This window comes from Pseudonaja textilis, chromosome 1, assembly GCF_049901715.1.
Source record: "Pseudonaja textilis isolate UNSWEBS1 chromosome 1, rPseTex1.2, whole genome shotgun sequence".
NCBI classification, from domain to species: Eukaryota; Metazoa; Chordata; class Lepidosauria; order Squamata; family Elapidae; genus Pseudonaja; species Pseudonaja textilis.
The window spans coordinates 177,782,092-177,802,608 of NC_141990.1; the positions used below are offsets into that span (position 1 = coordinate 177,782,092).

Here is a 20,517-nt window from a genome sequence, read left to right on the forward strand (position 1 = left end):
GGACTCCCATACTCACCTTTATCCTCTGAATTTGAAGCGCAGCTGCTTTGCATGGCACAGAATAGCGCTGCTCGGCAGCTGCTGAAGCAACCAGGATCATGCAGGCTTGCAGGAGGTGAGTTAGAACACCTCTGGGCCTGCGCAAAGTGCATGTTTGGTGCATGCGTGCACGTAAAGTGTGTGCATGCGTGCAAAGCGCGCCCATCCAGCTACACCCACTGAACTGGTGGCAAAAACATTTGAATCCCACCACTGTGTAGCATCCCTTCATTAGGGCCTCTTTCTAGCTTCTGAAAATACAATTTTAAAGCTCATCATATTCTACCATTTTTTCAAAGAGATAACAAAAAAAACCATAATAATATAAAAGGCATTATTATACATAAGATAAAAACAAAAAAGGCTTAACAACGGAGCATGTCAAAAGTATAAAAGCATGTAGATACAGGGAGATATGTTTTTCTAGACATTTAAGCATCTTATATACCATTTATTTTTGAATTTCCTTATTTCTTACAATAGTTCTATGGAAAGAAACCACGAGGTAGCTTTATGGTTTGTAAATCCTGTGTTATACTTATAAACCTTACACCTATCAACCCAGCTAGTTGTTACTTATTAAACAGATCAGTTTAATATAATATGAAAGTGCTGGAGATTCTAATTTGGATAACAATGCATCATAAACCAATCAACCTCATTTTGCCCTAGCATGTTACAGAAACTCAGCAAGCTTAATGGCTTAATGTAAATTACAATTTAATTAAAATTAAATCACATAAATTTTAAAAATGTGTCAACTGAATAAAACATAGATCTGTAAGGCACTGGCCCACATGTGAAGGTGGTTTGGATGCTGCATATACACCAACACAGCTGGCCCTTATTGTTTAAAACATTACAATAGCAGATCACAGACCACTACATAGTGGAAGGAAATCGAAGTTAATCGCATCTACAACAAATCTACTTTTGTGTTTGGTGCGTGAAAAGAGGCAGAGGCAAGAATAAAGCTAACAGGCTTTATTTGTTAAAATGTATCTCAGCTGCAGCTAGCTGCTAGCTTGTGGCAGCAGCTGAGAGAGACAGCTGAACCTGTTTGACAGCTCCTTTTATATGGAGCTGTCAAACAGATCAGCCAATCAGCGGCTTCTCTAGCTCCTGCTCAAAAAGTGAACCGGAGTGAAGACTTGCTGGTCGCAACACTCCTTCCCACTGGAATTGTGCATGCATAACTGTCCAGGTAGGCAGGGTGACACTTCACTCGTCCAGATCGTCTGAGTCCTGCAGTCAGCAATGGGGACAGACCTGTTGCTGAGCGGGAGTCTTCCACTGGGGGCAGTGTCATCTCTTCTCCCCGGGCGATCTCGGCTGGCTGCAGTAGGAGTCAATGGGACTTCCTCGGAAGGTGGCAAGCGGGCCTCAGTCGTCAATGGAGCTTCCCCAGGTAAGGCCTCTGCAAGAAACCACTGTTTGGAAGTCAGCCTTCGAGGGACTTTGGTGTCGTCCCACTCAGTGTCCATGGTTTCGGCCTCCTGGAACAGACCTGCAGGGGCACTCCAATGGCTCTTTAGTTGGTCCATGTGCCGGCACCACAGTCTACCGTCGGGTAGCCTTATTCTATATGATTTAGGGCCTGCTTTTTGTTCCACCCACCCAGGCAACCATAGGGGCCTTCCCGCGTAATTGTGGGAGTAGACCGGTTCCCCAGGCCTGAATTCTCTCATTCTACTGGATGAGTCAAGGTTCACTGCAGAACCACTCCTTTATTGGGGATGTCTTGCTAACTGCCTATGCTTTCCACCTGTATGCTATTCCATTTGCACAACAGCATGTGAAATTGATTGTCAATCAGTGTTGCTACTTAAGTGGACACTTTGATTTCACAGAAGTGTGATTGACTTGGAGTTACATTGTGTTGTTTAAGTGTTCCCTTTATTTTTTGAGCCGTGTAGGAGTGCCATTGTAATAGCCAAGTTTGTCATCGAAAACTTCTGAATAATTAGCAAGAAGTTGTTCTAGGTTGTGCAGAGTGACTGTATTCACTCCAGTCACTTGTAGTCCTAGTGAGTGGAACCAGTCCAAACCCAGTAAACTTGGCAGGCTCCCATTTATGAAAATTAGTGGTAGGTGACCCTCAAAATTGTTGTACTGAATATGGAACTTGCCTGTTCTGAGGACTGGCATGGGTTGTCCCTAGTAGTCCCTCAATGTCAGGCTTCAGGGATTCAGATGATTCTTTTTGATGTCTGGCATCAGATTCTTCAGTCTTCCAGAAGAGGAGGGATAGTGAGGACCCGGTGTCCACCTCCATCCGACAGGGGCTGCCTTCTAGGAGAAGATCAACATTGATTTTATTAATATTAAAACAATAGGGCAGTGAGTCAGCTCTTGGGCATGCTTTGTTGATGGCATAGCATTCCTCTTTGGGTTTGAAGTTTCTTGGCTAGTTCAGATGCTGAGGTGGCTGGTTTGTATTTCTTAGTGCTTCACAAATCCTCGCCAGGTGACCCTTCTTCTGGCACTTGAGGCAGACTGCATTTCTGAAGTGGCAAGTGGCTCTCAGATGGTTGCCCTCACAGCTGAGGCAAATCAACTGTGGTGTCAGTTGTCTCTTGTCTGTAGGGAGACTTCTTCTCTGCATGGTTTGAGTTATTTTGGGGCGATTTACTGCTTCTTCCTCTTCGAAGTATTCATATTCGAAGTAGGTATCTTTGTAGTGAGCTGTAGAGCTAGGTTTTACCCCGGGAAGGCTGCTGGTTTTTTTTGTATTTTGGCTGCGGATAGGTTTGACATTTTGGCTGCCTGCGCTTCCTCGATAGCTTGTTTTAAGTTGAGGTTGGCTTTTGCCAGCAGCCGTCTTTGTAGCCAAAGGTCTCTCACCCTGCAGATGAGCTGGTCCAGCAGCATATCATCCAGGTGGTCTCGGATTCCGCACTGGAGGGCAGTGGAACAAAGGGCTGCCATTCACTCACGGACTCTCCCTCTGCTTGACTTCTTTGCCGGAAGGCATGGCGGTGGGCAATGTGTGATGGTTTTGGGGTATAGTGGTTTCCGAGCACTTCCTGCAGCTCTTCCCAGATGACAGACTGTCTGAGGTGACAGCAAGGCTGTTGCTGTGTCGAAGATGGTTGCCCCACAGAAGCTCAGGAAATAGGCTTTTTTCCTGTTCGGAGGAATGTCAGATAGGTTCACGGTGTCCATGACACATTTGCATCTGTTAATATAGGATGTCCAGATCTCGATGGTTGGCTGAAAAGGTGGGAAATTTGGCGGTGCTGCCATTTCTCCGCTTGTAGTGACAACTCTTAGTGACAGCTCTTAGTGACAGCTCTTAGTAGTGACTTTAGCCTTTTTAAGTGCTCTCTGCCCCAGTGTTGCCTCAGTTTGCTAACGATCCCATCCTCATCACCAGTTTTGTGTTTGGCGCGTGAAAAGAGGCAGAGGCAGGAATAAAGCTAACAGGCTTTATTCATTAAAATGTATCTCAACCACGGCTAGCCACTAGCTTGCAGCAGCAGCCGAGAAAGAGAGAGCTGATCCTGTTTGACAGCTCCTTTTATATGGAGCTGTGAAACAGCTCAGCCAATCAGTGGCTTCTCTGGCTCCCGCTCAAAAAGCAGACCGGAGTGAAGACTTGCGGGTTACAACATCTAGTTTGTGCGTCTTGGCTCCTCGGCCTTTAAAAAACATGCAAGCGTTGCCTACAATTATACATCGAAAATGACTTTGCGTGGAACCTCACCATAACTGCCTAATTCTTTTTGGTTATGGCCTCGTTCAAACAGACTTATCTACTCCCATCAATCATTAATTTTACTATTCCCTCTCCCTTCTCAAAGCAAGCATCCTACGAAAAGCATATGACCGTTAGACCCAGGAGATGTCATGAATTGAGTAAAATATGGTGAAACTCACTTAACAACGCTCTTGCTTAGCAACCAAAATTTTGGGCTCAATTGTGGTCATAAGTGAAGGACTATCTCTGCCTTCCTCTGCATGGCAGCCTCGTCCTAATAAACTCCTTTGCCAATTTTCCTCTCGGTTAGAGGCACTGTAAGGTCTGGCAGTATGCTTAAGCCAAAAATGAACCAAAACAAAGATTTAAATGGAGGTTTGCAAATCAAGGAAAGCAGACTTTTATTCTTTGATCAAAATTAAAGACCTGGGAAGAAGTTCCAAGCACATCACAAGAGACATGGGAGGAAAATTCTACAAAATACAGAAAAATGCCCTATAGAAGAAGTGGAGTAACTGCATTGTAAAACTCTCTAACTTAGATTTACATCTTTCCTGCAAAAGACAAATCTCTCCCTATCTCTTCTCCTATTGTCCATCTAATTGATCACAATTGACCAGTTAAGGAGGCTAGTAACAGCATACTTCAAAGGTGTGGAATAGAGGTTTTTACATTCCCAGAGAGGTAAGTTTCATTCCCATGGGGTGAAATGGATCAATCCAGGGAAACAGATGGATTCAGATTGATTTATATGGGACAATCATGTGTCTTAATAGGAGAGGGGTGTAACTGATTGCAGCATGTATTTATAATTGTTTTACAACAGGTAAAAGGTTAAGGAAATATTTTTTACAACAGCGAGATAACAAATGCCTATAGAGTAGCTCTCTACTTAATGCTATATTTTACTATATTTATTTATTTATTAATGTCCCTTTCAGCACCAAAATAATCCAGATTCCAGATGATATAAGGTCTCCTGCGGGAGCAAGGGGTTGGATTAGATGGCCTCCAATGTTCCTTCTAATTCTGCTGTTCTTTGATTCTGTAAGGATTTCCTGCTGGAGCAGGGGGTTGGAGTGGAACAGGGGTCTTCAAACTTAACAGCTTTAAGACTTGTGAACTTCAACTCCCAGAATTCCTCCTCCAGTCATGTTACCTCAGGAATTCTGGGAGTTGAAGTCTACAAGTCTTAAACTTGCAAACTTTGAAAACCCTTGGACTAGAAGAAGATCCCTTTCAGCTCTAGATTCTTGTCCTATTTCAAAGAGTCTTCTGAAGCTAGGGTTTGTGTCCTTCCTTTCTCTGCTTTTTCCTCCTCTCCTCCCTCCCTCCTTCCTGCTCTTTCTTTCTCTCCCTTCCTTCCATCCCGTCTTTGTCTCTTTCTTTCTTTCTTTCTTTTTTCTTTCTTTCTCCTTTTTCTTTCTTTCCCTTTTCATTCTTTTCTTTCTTGTCTCTTCCTTCTCTCTCTCTTTCCTTCTCTTTCTCTCTTCTCTTTCTCTTTCAATCTCTCTCTTCCCATCTCTTTTTTTCTCTTTCCTTCTCTTTCTATCCTTCCCTACCCCTCTCTCCTTCTAAAGCTAAGAGAGGAGACCCACCTGTAGTTGGTGGAGCGATTTGTCTGGTTAATTCCGATAACTCACTCTCTCTCTCTGTCTCTCTTTCTTTCAAGCACCCGGCAACGTCGCAGCCAGTCTCCTGTCCCGCCTTGCCCGGAAAAGCTGACAGGCAAAGCTTCCGGGTCTAACAAAAGGGTCCACCCCTTTGAGACTGCCAAAGACTTCCTCCCCTCCCGCTTTTGGGGAAAGGAAAGGGCTGAGAACTTCAAGCGAGGCAAGTGCTGCAGCGTCGCTCCCCCTCCCCCGCTGGCAGCTCTGGGCTAGAGAGCCGTTTGGCTTTCCTGACGGCCTGAAACGTTACCTTGCTCCTGCACCTGGTGGCAGAGGGAAAGGCAAGCCAGCCAGGTCAGAGCTATGGCCACTCGGCTCCCTGCCAGTCCCTGATGTGATGGCACCTTTTGTGGTATATCAGTTATAGCTTCCCTCTAAACCAAAAACAAAAGAACTAAGTGATTTCATCAGTGTGACATACACCTCACTTTAAAAACATGTAAGAAGCAGACTTTTTAGTGGATATTGTTCTAAATTTCATTTCTATATAGCTTCTTTTTAGGGGTCCTTATTTTCTGAAATCTTTTAACAGCGACCAGTTTGGGAAGAATGTTGAAGACTCCTATATGTTCTTGGAATAATTATTTAAGAAAGGTCTCTGTTCATGGTGGCAAATCCATTTCTACTAAAATAGTTCTGGGAATAGAAACCAGCTGTGATGATACAGGAGCTGCTGTGGTGGATGAAACTGGTAGCATTTTAGGAGAAGCATTACATTCTCAAGCTGATGTTCATTTAAAGTAAGTAATTCTTACTGTGGGTGAAAATATGTTTCAGTTGCTACAATTTGCCTAGCAATAGCTATTGCTGTTTGTGTGTGTGTGTAGTGTATAAATATTGTCACTTTTACGTATTCTATGCATTTCTTCTATGTTTTAGAAATCTGATCCTTTGCTTTAAAATTAGGGCTTTGAGCTAGGAATAATGCCAGTTTGAATTACTAAAGGCATCCAGATAAAACATTTTATTACAACTTAATAAAAAACCATAAAATTTTATAACATGCTTGTAGAGTTCTTCTTTGGGAGCCAAGAATGAGTACGGTTTACAATGAAGTTAAAACTTACCAATAAATGGAATATGAACTATTTCATATCATGTTTTATATCTCCATTCATAGATATCTGAAAAATGGCCTGTAGTTCACATTAGCAAATTACATTAGGTTGCCGTTATCCTGTTCCTGGTTTTCAAAATTGGTAGAACAGGCCACATAGGTCCTTCTTGTATGAAGAAATGGCTGAGGTTTTCAAACTCAGTGAAAAAAACAGTGTTTTGACCAAAAGCATTTCCAAAGAAACTTTTGCATGAATTAAAACTTGTGAATGGTTCAGTTGCCAGCTTTCCTGAACGAATAGGAAAGAAAAAGGAGCCCATAGATCTAGAACCACGGTAGGAAGTTAGAAAAATAGATTTAAATCACAATTTGTTTCTTACACTTAAGTTTCCTTTTTCCTCCATTTCCTCCTCCAATCTTAAGAAGTTTAGGTATTTTATGAGCAGCTATGTACATTTCTGAATAAATCAGTGATTTTTCTCCCACCCCCAACTTTGCTGTCATAGGAATCCTGCAAGATAGACTTAATTGTAATCACTATAATGTGATTAGTGACCTCAAGAGACCAAAAAGCGTCAGCATTCTCTAATGGCCGATAATTAATCTCAATCTTCATTGCTGTTAGGGGAACTATATAGGTAGTCCTAAACTTATGACCACAATTGATCCCAAAATTTATATTGCTAAGTGAAAAATTTGTTAAATGGGTTTTGCACCTTTTTATGACCTTGCCACATTTGTTAAGTGCATCATTGCAGTTGTTAAGTGAATCTGGTTGACTTTGCTTGTCAGAAGGTCGCAAAAAGGGATTATGTGACCCCAGGACAATGCAACCTTCATAAATATAAGTCAGTTATCAAGCATCCAAATGCAAATCATGTGAAGGTCATAAGTGGGGGGGTGGGAATCATAAATAAAATTATTTTTAAAAGTGTGGAAAATGGTCATAAGTCTCTTTCTTCAATGCTGTTGTAACTTTGAACAGTCACTAAATGAATTGTTGTAAGTCAAAGATTGCCTGTACTGGCAGGATCTGACAGTGGTATTAAGATTATATTGCAGAACAATCAGGCAAGACAGGTGGGAGGAAAAAAGGAGAGACAGGGTTAGGGTGACAGGACATCAATCCACCTGTATTTTAATTTTTATGTATGTATGTATGTATGTATGTATGTATGTATGTATGTATGTATGTATGTATGGTATTCAGCTTTGTTCGGGTATTTTCCCACATCATTATAGTTGTGCTTTCAAAGTCTTCTCATACACAAGCCTGATGATGGCAGATGAGATTCTGCCGAAACATCGCTACAACTTTAAAATACACACATACATACATACATACATACTATGTAGGTCTAGGTGTGTTCGGGTCTTTTCCTGTATAAGATTAAGAGTATCTTGCCGACGTTTCGGCGAGGTCCCACTCGCCATCCTCAGGCTGGTGCTTTCAGCTTCGTGCCAGTGCAAGCAGTGTGTGATCGGAGCTGCTGTCTCTCTATAAACATTGGTGGGGGGTGCTGGTGTACTGGTCTGGTTGGCTGTGCTGCTGCCTCTTGATAGGCTGATGGAGTTGATGTTGGTATAATGGGCTGTGTGATGGCCTTGTGAGTTTTGTTGTGGAGATATCCTGGATCTTGTGCTTTAATCTCCTGGGTCGTTTGTGTTTTGATCTCTTTTCCATTAGCCTCCTGTGTTGTAACGGCTTGGGTAATGGGTTGTTTGGTGACCTTGTGAGTTTTATTGCTGTGATATCCTTGATCTTGCGTTGTGATTTCCTGGGTCTTTTGCTGTGTTGCAACTTCTTGAATTCCTGTGGTGTAATTTCCTGAGTTTTCTGACGTGATATCCTGAACAGGTGGCTGTGATGTAGCATTCTGGGTTTTAGTCTGGCTTTGAGTTTGGGGTCTGGGTCTGTGTTCTTAGCATGCGTCAGCTTGTTTGGTTTTGGGGTCGGGGGGTGCACAGCTGGTGAAGCAGCCGTGATCTGGTTTCTGGATACCGGTTGTCCTTCGTTTATAGGATGGGTTTGGGCCTGATGAGGGGGAATGGTGGTGGTATCCCGTGTTGTTTTGGGTCTGGTGTTGGTTTTCGTGGCTGGGACTCATTTGTTGGTGAGGGCTAGTTTTCAGATGTCTGGTAGGCGGGAGGTATCGTCCCGTTTATTCATGTTATAGAGGTGTTTCTCTATTTCGATGGCTTCCCTGATTATTCTCTTGCTGGAGTGTTCAGTGTTGGATATTAATTTGGTTCCTTCAAAATTAATTTCATGTTCTGTGGCTTTAAGGTGCTGGAAGAGGGAGGAAGTATTTTCTTCTTTTCTGACTGTGTTTTGGTGTTCTGCGATGCATGCATTTATTCTCCTGTTGGTTTGTCCAGTGTATGTGGCTGGACAATTGTTGCATGGTATTTCATAAACTCCTTGGTTTTCTAGCTGGACCTTGTCTTTGGGGTTTCTTAGGATGTTGGCTATTTTTTGGTCAATGCCAAAGGCTGTCCTGATATTGTGTTTGTGGAGAATTTTGCTGATTTTGTCTGTGATGCCTTTGATGTAGGGGAGGAGTGCGATACCGTTGTCTTGTTCTGTGTCTGTGTTTTTTTGGGTATCTCTCTTCGGATTAGGCTGGTAATAGTGTTTCTTTGGAATCTGTTGGAAATTAATACGTTAGTGAGGGTGTGTAGTTTTGTTCTCAGGTGGTCTTTGTCAGCTAGATGTTTGGTTCTGGAGATGAGGGTCTTGGCTACGGAGTTGATCTGTGCAGGGTGGTGATGGGATTGTGCATTTAGGTAGTGGTTGGTGTGGTTTTCTTTTCCGGTAGATGGTGTGTCCTAGGGAGCCATTGGGTTTTTTGTAAATTAGGACATCCAGGAAGGGAAGTTGGTTGCCGGCTTCTGTTTCCATGGTGAATTGTATTTTGGGATGTAAGTTGTTGAGATGTGTGAGGAAGTTGTCCAGTTTTTTTTCCTGAAGAAAAACCAAAACCAAACAAGCTGACACATGCCAAGAACACAGACCGAGACCCCAAACTCGAAGCCAGACCAAAACCCAGAATTCTACATCACAGCCACCCGCTCAGGATATCACATCAGAAAACTCAGGAAATTACACCACAAGAACTCAAGAAGTTGCAACACAGCAAAAGACCCAGGAAATCACAGCACAAGACCAGGGATACCACAGCAATAAAACTCACAAGGTCACCAAACAACCCATTACCCAAGCCGTTACAACACAGGAGCTAATGGAAAAGAGATCAAAACATAAACGACCCAGGAGATTAAAGCACAAGATGCAGGATATCTCCACAACAAAACTTACAAGGCCATCACACAGCCCATTATACCAACATCAACTCCATTAGCCAATCAAGAGGCAGCAGCACAGCCAAACAGACCAGTACACCAGCACCCCACACCAGTATTTATAGAAAGACGGCAGCTCCGATCACACACTGCTTGCACTGGCACAAAGCCGAAAGCACCAGCCTGAGGATGGCGAGTTGGACCTCGCCGAAACGTCGCCAAGATACTCTTAATCTTACACAGGAAAAGACCCGAACACACCTAGACCTACATACCTGTACCCGTGAAAATCTACGAAAATATATATGTATGTATGTATATATATATATATATATATATATATAAACAAACAGGTTGCTGTAATTACAATGTTACATGTAAATTCTTATCAGTAATATGTTAAGATGATAAAGTATATAATATGATGTTATAAAATTATTACAATCTGGCCAGTGGATTTCACAGGTGTGTATTTCTGATTAGAACAGGTGGCATTATTCCTCCAGTAGCACAACGGCTTCACCAAGAAAATATCGCAAGGGTGGTACAACATGCAGTCTCATCCAGTGGCATCAGTATGGAGGATATCTCGGCTGTTGCAACAACTGTGATGCCAGGACTTGCATTAAGCCTTGGAATTGGATTGAAATATAGTTTAGAACTGGTGAAAAAGCATCAGAAACCGTTTATCCCTATCCATCATATGGAAGCACATGCTCTCACTGTCCGACTGACGGACCTCGTACCATTTCCTTTTCTTGTCCTTTTACTCTCTGGGGGTCATTGTATACTGGCAGTAGCACAAGGAGTTTCAGATTTTCTTCTTCTTGGACAAACAAAGGACATCGCACCAGGGGACATGCTTGACAAGGTGATTCATTTTAATATAGATTATTGACATATAAATATTTTAAAGCCAAAATCCTTTGGGTAATATACTGAGGCACCATCCAAAAGTTGAGTAGGGCTGGTACACAAACTTAATGTTTAAAGAGATGAAATTACTCTTCATGTTCTCAATAATTTCTCACTTCTATAAGATTAAACATTATATTTCCGTGGCAACTTCTAGAGTTTTTCACATGTGGAGGTCCTCCATGTATGGATTGTTTTAAGCAAGTGTAGATTGTCCTGCATGTGTTTCTCCAACATCTAATTTCCACTCACTGATTTCTATTTTACCTTTTTAAAAAGCCCCATTTGAGTTCTGAAGGGAATTGATTTTCTCATTAAACTTCACCACCTCTAAAACATCCAGAAAACAGGCCAAAAAGCTCCATTTACTCTGGAAATGGCAGGGTAACATAAACCAAACTGCCTGCAACACCCATATAACACAAAGACAAAAATGCAGGTCCCCAATCTTGATTCCTTCAAGTGGCCTGAGTGATAAAATCGACCTAAAACCTACTCCCCATAATATCAGTAAGGTAATGAAAGCTTGGAACCGGAGTCATTTCAGCCACATTCTCATTTATCTGAAAAAGTATGTTAGTTGTAGGTGGTCCTTGACTTCCAACAGTTCACTTAGTGACCATTCAAAGTTAGAATGACACTGAAAAAGTGACTTTTATTATCATTTTTCACACTTAATGACTGTTGCAACATCCCCATGGTCACGTGATGAAAATTCAGTTGCTTGGCAACTGATTCATATTTATGACAGTTGCAGTGTTCCAGGCTCATGTGATTCCCTTTTGTGACCTGCCTATAAACAAAGTCAATGGGGAAACCAGATTCATTTAACAACTCTGTTTTTAACTTAACAACACTAGTGATTCACTTAACAACTGTAGAAAGAAAAGTCGTAAATGGACAAATTAAAAAATGTTTCACTTAGCAACAGAAATGTTGGGCTCAACTATGGTCGTAAGTCGAGGACTACTTGTACTCACATTTAAGATATCTCATGGGGCGACACATATTTTTAGGGGAAAAATTAGTTTCTTTAAATAGGATTACAATCTATCCATTTCTTCTTTTAAAAAAGCATGATTAATTTTATTGATATAAGTCAGCACACCTCATTAATGTATGAAGCATATTCCCTTGTGCTGCACCATGAAAATCCACATTACTTGTTTTGTCAAAAATACACATTGGATAAACTAATAAGAAAGATTGCTTTAAAACAATTAATGTTGTAAACTTGAAATGCGATATTTCTTGAATCTGTTGTGAATGTATTTTTTTGTCTTTTCCTTTACTTTTTTTTTAAAGGTAGCTAGAAGTCTTTCTTTACATAATCATCCAGAGTGCTCTGGCAAGTCTGGTGGGAGAGCAATAGAAATCTTGGCTCAGCGGGGTAACATTTTGCGATACAAATTCACAGTCCCAATGCAGCGATACCGTGATTGCACTTTCTCTTTTGCTGGTCTGCAAAGCGAAATCACTAGAAAGATTTCAAAAGAAGAAAAGGCAGAAGGTATTTGCCTAAAGAGTCACAAACTGTATGGGTGTGTTTTGCTGCATGTCTGCTTTGAAAATATATATGTGTGTGTGATTTCTGCAGGCCTTCAGGAAGGGCAACATCTCTCTTGTCTTCCGGATCTTGCTGCGGCTGCCCTGTACACAATGACTGTTCACATTGCTGAGCGAACCCATCGGGCTATTCTCTTCTGCAAAGAGAAAGGAATCATACCCCCAGGAAAGGAAACCTTGGTAAGTTCTGTGTGAAGATTACACTTTTCATTATTACCTCAGATTCCAAGACTGACTGCTTCTTGATCATGGAAATAGTGAACCAGCCAAGGGACAGACTCCAAGTAAGACCAGGCTTTGTTACCATGAAGGAAGTAAAATATTCCAAGACTGAACTCTGCTTACAATTGGGAGAAATTAGCTGAAACAGAGACTGTGTCTACCTGTTCGGCTACCAGATATTCCTTAATTGCACCCTGGGCATTAGAGCCTTGTTCTCATTGCTCTGCATCCCTTGTTCACAAGCATTCATTGCCTGTATAGGAATATTGATCGACATTTTTCATTCCTATTTTATGTTCATTTGAAATCAAGTATCTTTTTTTTTTTAAAAAAACCCTCCTAATATAGAAGCTACCATACTGGTTATGATATTTAAAAAACCTTCCAGAGGTTTCATTTAAGAAATAACTTCTTTTCCACATTAATGAGATTAATTCAGATTATCTATTAGGAAGTTCTTATTTCAGAGGCTTCATTTCTCTTTGGGGGAAAATTGTTTAATTTAAGCAATAAATCCTAACAAGGATCAAAATTAAGACATCAAAATTTCATTTTTTTTAAATGTGTGCTGGTGTGTTCACAGAAAAAAGCTACAAAGAGTATCCTATCCTGTCCTGTCCTGTCCTGTCTTAATATCCAAAGAATTTTAAACAGATTCAGCCATGGCTAGAGCATCAAAAAAAGCATGGAGAATCACTGTTATTGTTTTATTGAGACTTTCATGGGAAATGATCATTTAAAGCAAAAGCTCATCCATTTTTTATCTGCTCCAAGAGGCTAAAGTAGTTGATTTACAGCTATTTGAAGAGACCATCACTAAACCAAGCATTATTGATTTGTGAAGTTTTGGCTATTTCCATCATCTAGGGTTTGATGAATTAGTACATTTGTCATTATATAGCTCCAGACTACAGTTATTAAAATACACAAAGTGAAGAGCATTTGAATAAGTATTCCTCCTTAATAAAACAGAACAATTACCTTCTATGGAATCATATATGTTGACGATAGAATTTTTCTTCATTTAGGAAAAGAACATCAGACATACCTGCACATTGGAAAGGAAATAAAGAGTTTTTAATTAAAAAAAGAATACTAAGGTCTTGATCTCCAAGGAAATTTTGTAGGACTTTAGCAGGACTGGATTAGAAAGAGTTGTGTAATCCAGATGCGAGTAAAGGAGAATAGATCTCTAGACAATCCAGTAAATAAATGGCTGAAATTTTACATAATTGCCAAATCTCATTGCAGTTCAGCAATCTTTTTTCTCCAAGAACTTGAGCAATCTCATAGAACAGCATTTAATTCTTCAAAAGATGATTTCAGCAATTTAAATGTATATCTGCTGAGTTTCATAATTATTGTAGCAACTGGGTTACCAAGTAATGAGGATTTACATTACAGCATAAAAGTTACATTTTTTCTCTATCATATTTAATTCTGAAAGATATGCACTAATAAAATTGCAATATGCAACAATGTAATATTCTGGGGTTTCTCTTTCAACTTTGCTTTCAGGTTGTTTCAGGAGGTGTCGCAAGTAATCAATATGTCCGTAGATCTCTGCAACTTCTAGCAGATGCTACCAATTTCAGATTGGTTTGTCCACCTCCAAGACTTTGCACTGACAATGGTGTTATGATTGCATGGTAAGGAAATGTTTTTTCACTTTTGAAGGAGATGCATTATTGCAAAATGTTATGATTAATTTCCAAAATATATGTATAAGTCATACAAGTTGGGCAACATGCACTTTTTATAGTGTATATACATTATATGTCTTTGGGGCGCAGATCGTCTTCGAGATACTACTGTAATTATAGTCACATGTCATGACAATCTTTAGATGAAATGTCTCACCTAACAACCCCCCCGCCTCACAATCCCTGCTCTCTTCAATGAATCATTAAACTGTTAAGTGGAGTGTGGGCTATCTCCTGGTTGGGGAGGCAGTTGTAGGCCCAGGCACATCTTCCCTGACCCTCCCAAGGCGTCCCCCACTTTTGAGATGCCAATGCTCCACTTCTTGCTCCTTGAGTCCTGACAGGTCTTTTCCCACTCTCACCCCTCCACCATCTTAGGCCTGATTCCCTCCCTTCCAGGCCAAACATCCTTCTCCTCACTTACCTTTTGAAGAGTTCCAAGGCCTCTTGGAACTTGCTTCTTTGTACAGCCAGATGGAGTGATTCTCAAAGTGGCTGCCATTTTTTCCCACCCACAAAGTGGCAGCTGCATTTGTGTAACTGCCACATGGCTCAGGGACAAACTGCTTCATTTTGCTACCTTAGAAAGCTCTGGACAGTGCTGCAAAAGCTTTCAGCAGTGGTCAAAATCTTCAGCACTCTGCAGACCTGTAAAGCACTTTGTCTGGCAGCTGCCATTTTGCCACAAGCAAGGAGGGCAAAATGGCAGCCATATTTGGATTGCCACTGTGCATAAAATGAGGTCCAGAGATTTCAGAAGATAAGTGTGGTGCATGATGGGTTTGTGAGGTTCTAGATGGGTGGTATGGGGGAGAGGCAGGCACTGAAGTGTCCTGTTCTGACCCAACCGGGTTCCCAGAGAGCAAACACAGACAAACTTAGTAACTCAGGTTTAATCTACAAATAAACTTCTTTGTAGATAAAAGATGGCTTGCAGCCAATTAGTCCAACCAGAAAAACCTTGACAGTCTACACACACAATGCTGAGTCCTTCAAACGTTTTTGCCTTCTACAGAGCAAAAACCCTTTGAAACCAGGCTTATATTCCCTGGAGGGAGGGGCCATTACTTAGCATTCTTACTCCCGAGTTGCCTGTGCTGCTCCAGCTGTTCACTTCTAGAAGTCATCCTGTGCTCACTTGCACTTAGCACAGGCTCCTCGGGAACCTCCTCCTCACTGCTGCCAGCTAACCACAACATGTCCCTGTAGTGGGTTTTAAGGGTAAATGACTGCAGGGCTGCTGAAACTAAATATTTGAGATGCACTTCCTATATGGAATTGGCAAATATATATAATTCATTACGTACCAAGGCCTCTCTAGCATCATAGTTTTCCAAAAAAATGAGTGCTGCCTTCTCCTTTTTTGATTAAAAATGTGAAGAAATCAGAGGTTTATATTACAAGAAAGATGCCTCAGGTTCCTTAGAGTGAAAATAATTAGATTAACAAGAATAATATCTAATGGAAAATAAGGCAGTAGGTTTGAAGACTCTGCCAATAATTTTTGTGGTCAGTGAGATAAATGCTTTGTATTCATTGTAAAGTAACAGAGAAATGAAATTGTTTTACTTACTTGCATAAATATTTCCTTTATAGGAATGGAATTGAAAAGCTTTCTGCAGGATTAGATATCTTTTATAATGTAGAACATTTCCGGTATGAACCAAAGTAAGTAGTTAATTAGTTTATTGAACTTTTCTTGGTGTATTTTATTGTCTATATGTTGCTCAAAATTATAGGAGGAAAAATTGGGGTAAAAAAAGGTGATATACTGTATATTGAATTATTTAAATATGTACCTTCAACCCATTCTCACTTGGAATCTCCAAGCTATTTCAGAACTCAACTTCCAGAATTTCTTTAGCCATTGCACATCTACAAAGCATGAGACTGGAGAAGGCTAAGATATTTTTTTTCCCCTACCAGAGAAGGCCTATTCAGGGTTACACATAAATTGCTACCCTTTTCCTTAGTCTAGGTTCCAGTTTGACAGTTTGTTTTGTTTTTCCTTTAGATAGAATGTTCCATATTTGACCCGGAGCATTTGAATGCTACCTGAAAAACTTAGCAAAGTGTAACAAATTAGGAAAACATGCCAAGTTTATTTTTGCACAATTATTGTATATGACTAATAATTCTTTGGCACAGAATATGTTATTCCCTCATCAGATAGATTTTTTAAAGTTGTACCCTGTCATAAGATGGGTGGTTGATAGATTTAATAAATTAATAAACAAATCACATTCTTTTCCCTACATAATGTTCAAAATTATAAAAGAATTATTATTTCTTTTATGAAACTGGTAAAAATAATAGAACTGTTATTTGAGACAGAAATTCCTTTATCAAAAGTTGTAATGGTGTTTAGTGGTAAAATGAAGTATTGGTGAGTGACAAAAAGGTATTTGCATAAATTGTTGTAAAATAGAGATAGATGTACGTATTGTTTTGAATATGGTTTATTCAATTATATAAATTACTGATTTTATAGTAATTTTCATTATATGTAGAAGGGTCTTAGAGAAGCCACATATGCATATATTGTAATATATAATTCTACATTCTTGAATTTGTATTATATGTTTAATTATAGTGTTTTATGTTACCATTTAGAGCTCCACTTGGAACTAATATCTCAGAACAAGTAAAAGAAGCTTTCATCAAAGTGCCAGCGCTAAATCTAGCAGTATGATGCTTGGTATTTTTCACTTGTTTGGAACAAAGTGAATGTGTCATTTTTAAAAGGTTTTTTAATGGGGACTCCATTTTGTTGCTTCCTGCTCACCTAGACCAGTTGTGTGACATTGCCAAGTATGCAGGTGGATTATAAGCGGACAAAAAATTTAGGTATGAAAATGAAAAAACAGGACATATGTTTTTAGTCACTATAAATGAGAAAGGTGTTTCCAAGCATTTTATTGTTTGTAAATTTGGATATATGTTCCATTATCTAATAAATTTCAAGGCTGACGTTTTTCAGTGGTTTAATGAACTATTTGCAGAAGTAAAAGAATGGATGTTATGCACATTGGGTCCGAATTGAAAATAATGCCCTCAGAAAAGAAGGGGGTGGAGGAATAAGTGAGTATCCAGCTTCTCCACTTAAATAATCTTGGTTTGCAAATTTCAGCTGAAATATCTTCAATATTCTTTCACTCAATATAAGTGAACACATGTCAGTTCTTTACATCTGTTCATATATCTGTGCCGGTGGATATAACTGCCAGAAGCTACTTTCCAGAAAATGTAGAGGTAGGACCAAAAAAAAGGTCACTTTGGTTCAATTAATAACTACTAATTACCGTTGCTTACAAAATAACGTCTCTGTATCAAATCCCATCAATATATACCAACCATTCTTTCTCTTAGATGCAAACCATTCCAGCACACAGAAATATACAAACGTATACGCAAATATTTCCTTCCCTTCTTCAGCAAAAATGCTAAAAAGGGGAATAAAAGGAAGGAAATAGTAAGGGGAATAAAAGAAAGGAAAAAGGAATAGCTACAATGGTGAGAAGAGGGAAAGTAGATGGAGATGTGAGTACAGATTAGTGACCAAGTTACAGTAATATCACTGAAAAAAGTGACTTGTTGCCATTTTTCACATTTATGACTGTTGCACCAGCCCTGTGGTCACATGATCAAAATTCAGATGCTTGGCAACTGGCATGTATTTATGACAGTTGCAGTGCCTTGGACTCAGATAATTATCTTTTCTGACCTTTTGACAAACGAAGTCAGTGGGGAAGCCAGATTCACATAACAATTGTTACTAACCTAACAATGCAGTGACTCACTTAATAACTGTGGCAAGTAGGTGGGGTTGTAAAATGGGACAAAACTCAATAATGGTCTTGCTTAGCAACAGACATTTTGGGCTCAACTGTGATCGTAAGTTGAGGACTACCTGTAGCAGAGACAACAGGAGAATGAAGGAAACAAATAATTATGTGAGTTTAAAGAAAACATGGAATTCATAGGTAAACAGCAGCTAATCTTATCCAAGTTTTGCAGCAATACCTTTACAGCCATTTGTCTTGTGCAGAATGCTTGTTTTCAAGAGCTTATCAGTGAATGTACAGTATTAATATTTCATGTTGCCTTTTTTTGCAGTGCTATATTATTTGAAATAAATATATATTTTAATTTACCTTGATTCTTCATGTTAGTTGCTTTTCACACATGAAGTCATATCTGTTTGCCAATGTTTTTATTTCTTATTTCTGTATCAATTTCTTGCAGTTGTTTTCTTCCCAATTTGGAACAAATACATTAAAACCATTACAAATGCAACCATATTTTTATTTGCATGAAACTGCATGGTAACAACATCTTTTCTGCTACCACAGTATAGACATTTAAGTTTTCTCTACAGACAAAGTATATTTGAGTGCCTCGACATGAACAATTCTTGGTCTTGAAACCTGAATAAGGTCAGAAATTGTTGTGTGTGGAAATTGATAGTGTCCAGATGCTGGAATGTGAGGTTTCTCCGGAGTTTTTACTCTTCCCATTATATGTGAAGTTGGAGGAATTAAAAAGAGAGAATCCTTCGGACGAAACTTTGCTTTGTACACTTTAACACCAGTACCTCGAAATTTTTCTAGAAAACAAAACACTGCTTTTACTGCTATCAGTTACCTGCAGAATATTTCAGACTGTTCAGCAAAATAATGTTACAACATGAGTAGGACTAATTGTGGGCCAGTTATTCTACCTGGTTCATTTGAACAGCTAGAAGTGGAGTGAGTAGCTGCATTGGAGAATGAAAATGATGGTGGTGTGTTCCCTCCTTGTTAGGCCACCTCTTTATCCAACCATGCTACACAATTAATGAGCCATGGTGGCACAGTGGTTAGAATGCAGTACTGTAGGCTACTTTTACTGACTGCTGGCTACCTGCAATTTGGCAGTTCAAATCTCATAAGGCTCAAGGTTGACTCAGTCCTCCATCCTTCCAAGATCGGTAAAACGAGAACCCAGATTGTTGGGGGCAATATGCTGACTCTCTAAACAGCTTAGAGAGGGCTGTAAAGCACTTTGAAGTGGTAATAAGTCTACGTGCTATTGCAACTGTCTGTCATCCAACCTTCCTTTTTTTGGGAGGGGAAGTCTGGAGAAGGTATTTGGGGAAGCAGATTGTCAGATCCAGACGTGGAATAGAAACAGCATTGGTCACTCTTAATGGAAGGAACCTGGATATAGGAGTGGATAGCTCCTTATCTTTTTAAATCAGTGTTTTTCAAACTGGCAACTTAAAAGACATGTGGACTGCAATACCCAGAATTCACCAGCCAGCATACCACTGGCTTCCAAGTACGCATTTTAAAGCTGCTTTAGATCAGCCATCTCACTAAGCTCAGGAGTCTTCAAGAACAACAGTTTGAATTATAAGAAATTTCTGGTGGAAAGCAACATTAGAAGGGTCTACCCACATCACAAGTTTTATTAGATAATGAATTTTTTAATATATATGCCCAGCACAATTTTATATATATACTCCACACAAATATATCTGGGTTAGGCTGCATATTTAACCTGTTATATATTTTGTGTGGCTATCAAATGCTTTCTTGATTTGTGCATTTTATCTATTAGCTAGGCATAAATTACCTCGTATATGTACAGGGACAGCAGGTGGTCCTCCATTTATCTCCAGGCTGAAAATAAAACCAATTTTTAAGTTTGGATGCAGACAACTGCTAAACCTCTCTGTAATGTACTTTCATTAAAGTCCTGAAACTATTCTTAAATAATGTAGTTTGAGAATTCTGTTAATCATTCTTTTTTCCCCATGTTTAACAATTAAACTTAATATAACCATTCTATGTTTCTAAACTGGTTTGTTTACTTTCGTTGAGCTTCTCGATTATTTATAATTTGACTCAGCTGACAGTGATGCTTCAGGACTGTTGTTTTGTCTGCTTTATTAATTGGCTATCCTTCTCCTTAAATTTGATAATGATTACATGATAGCAAGTTTATGAATCCATGGTTGATGAAAGTTAAACATTCACAGTATTTATGGAAATATTTAACATCAGTCCTGATGGAAGATCTCAGGCTTTCTAGTATTCTGTGCTTAGTAAGATATGTATATTAAACTGAATTAAACTGAACTACTGCTGTTCTATAACATTTAATTAAAATTTATTAAAAATACCGTAATTTCCTAATAAGTTCAAGACAATTATGAAAACACAAATAACATTTTAAAAATTCTGTAAAATGATATGAAACCTATTGCTATAAATGCTATAAAACCCAGAAGCAAATAGAAAAAGAAAATACATTGTGGAATCCAATAAATTCAAGCTAGCTAATAATTTTCCTAGGGGT

The 20,517-nt window shown here is 39.4% G+C and overlaps 2 protein-coding genes across 14 annotated transcripts in view; one reads left to right on the forward strand and one right to left on the reverse strand.

Moving 5' to 3' along the window:
* Positions 1–5,439: 5,439 nt before the first annotated feature.
* Positions 5,440–18,328, forward strand: OSGEPL1 (O-sialoglycoprotein endopeptidase like 1). 13 transcript variants are annotated; one of them, XM_087919811.1, is made up of 8 exons: positions 5,450–5,848; positions 5,942–6,149; positions 10,253–10,640; positions 11,990–12,194; positions 12,282–12,430; positions 13,991–14,121; positions 15,772–15,843; positions 16,789–18,328. In XM_087919811.1, exons 2-8 carry the CDS (start codon positions 5,959–5,961, stop codon positions 16,865–16,867), a joined length of 1,215 nt encoding a protein of 404 aa, XP_087775937.1. In that variant the 5' UTR covers positions 5,450–5,848; positions 5,942–5,958; the 3' UTR covers positions 16,868–18,328. The 13 variants fall into 13 exon arrangements, with proteins under 13 accessions (XP_087775932.1, XP_087775931.1, XP_087775935.1 ...); XM_087919813.1 differs by having other exon boundaries at positions 5,450–5,743; XM_087919812.1 differs by having other exon boundaries at positions 5,450–5,572; positions 5,901–6,149.
* Positions 18,329–18,399: 71 nt separating this feature from the next.
* The window catches only part of ANKAR (ankyrin and armadillo repeat containing), a 30,127-nt gene continuing 28,009 nt past the window's right edge, over positions 18,400–20,517 (reverse strand). Inside the window, exons 21-22 of the mRNA XM_026696919.2 lie at positions 19,792–19,838; positions 18,400–18,781 (exon numbers count right to left, since the gene is read on the reverse strand). Of these exons, the coding sequence (XP_026552704.2) occupies positions 18,537–18,781; positions 19,792–19,838 (292 nt within the window). The 3' untranslated portion in view covers positions 18,400–18,536. The remainder of the gene's footprint in view (positions 18,782–19,791; positions 19,839–20,517) is intronic.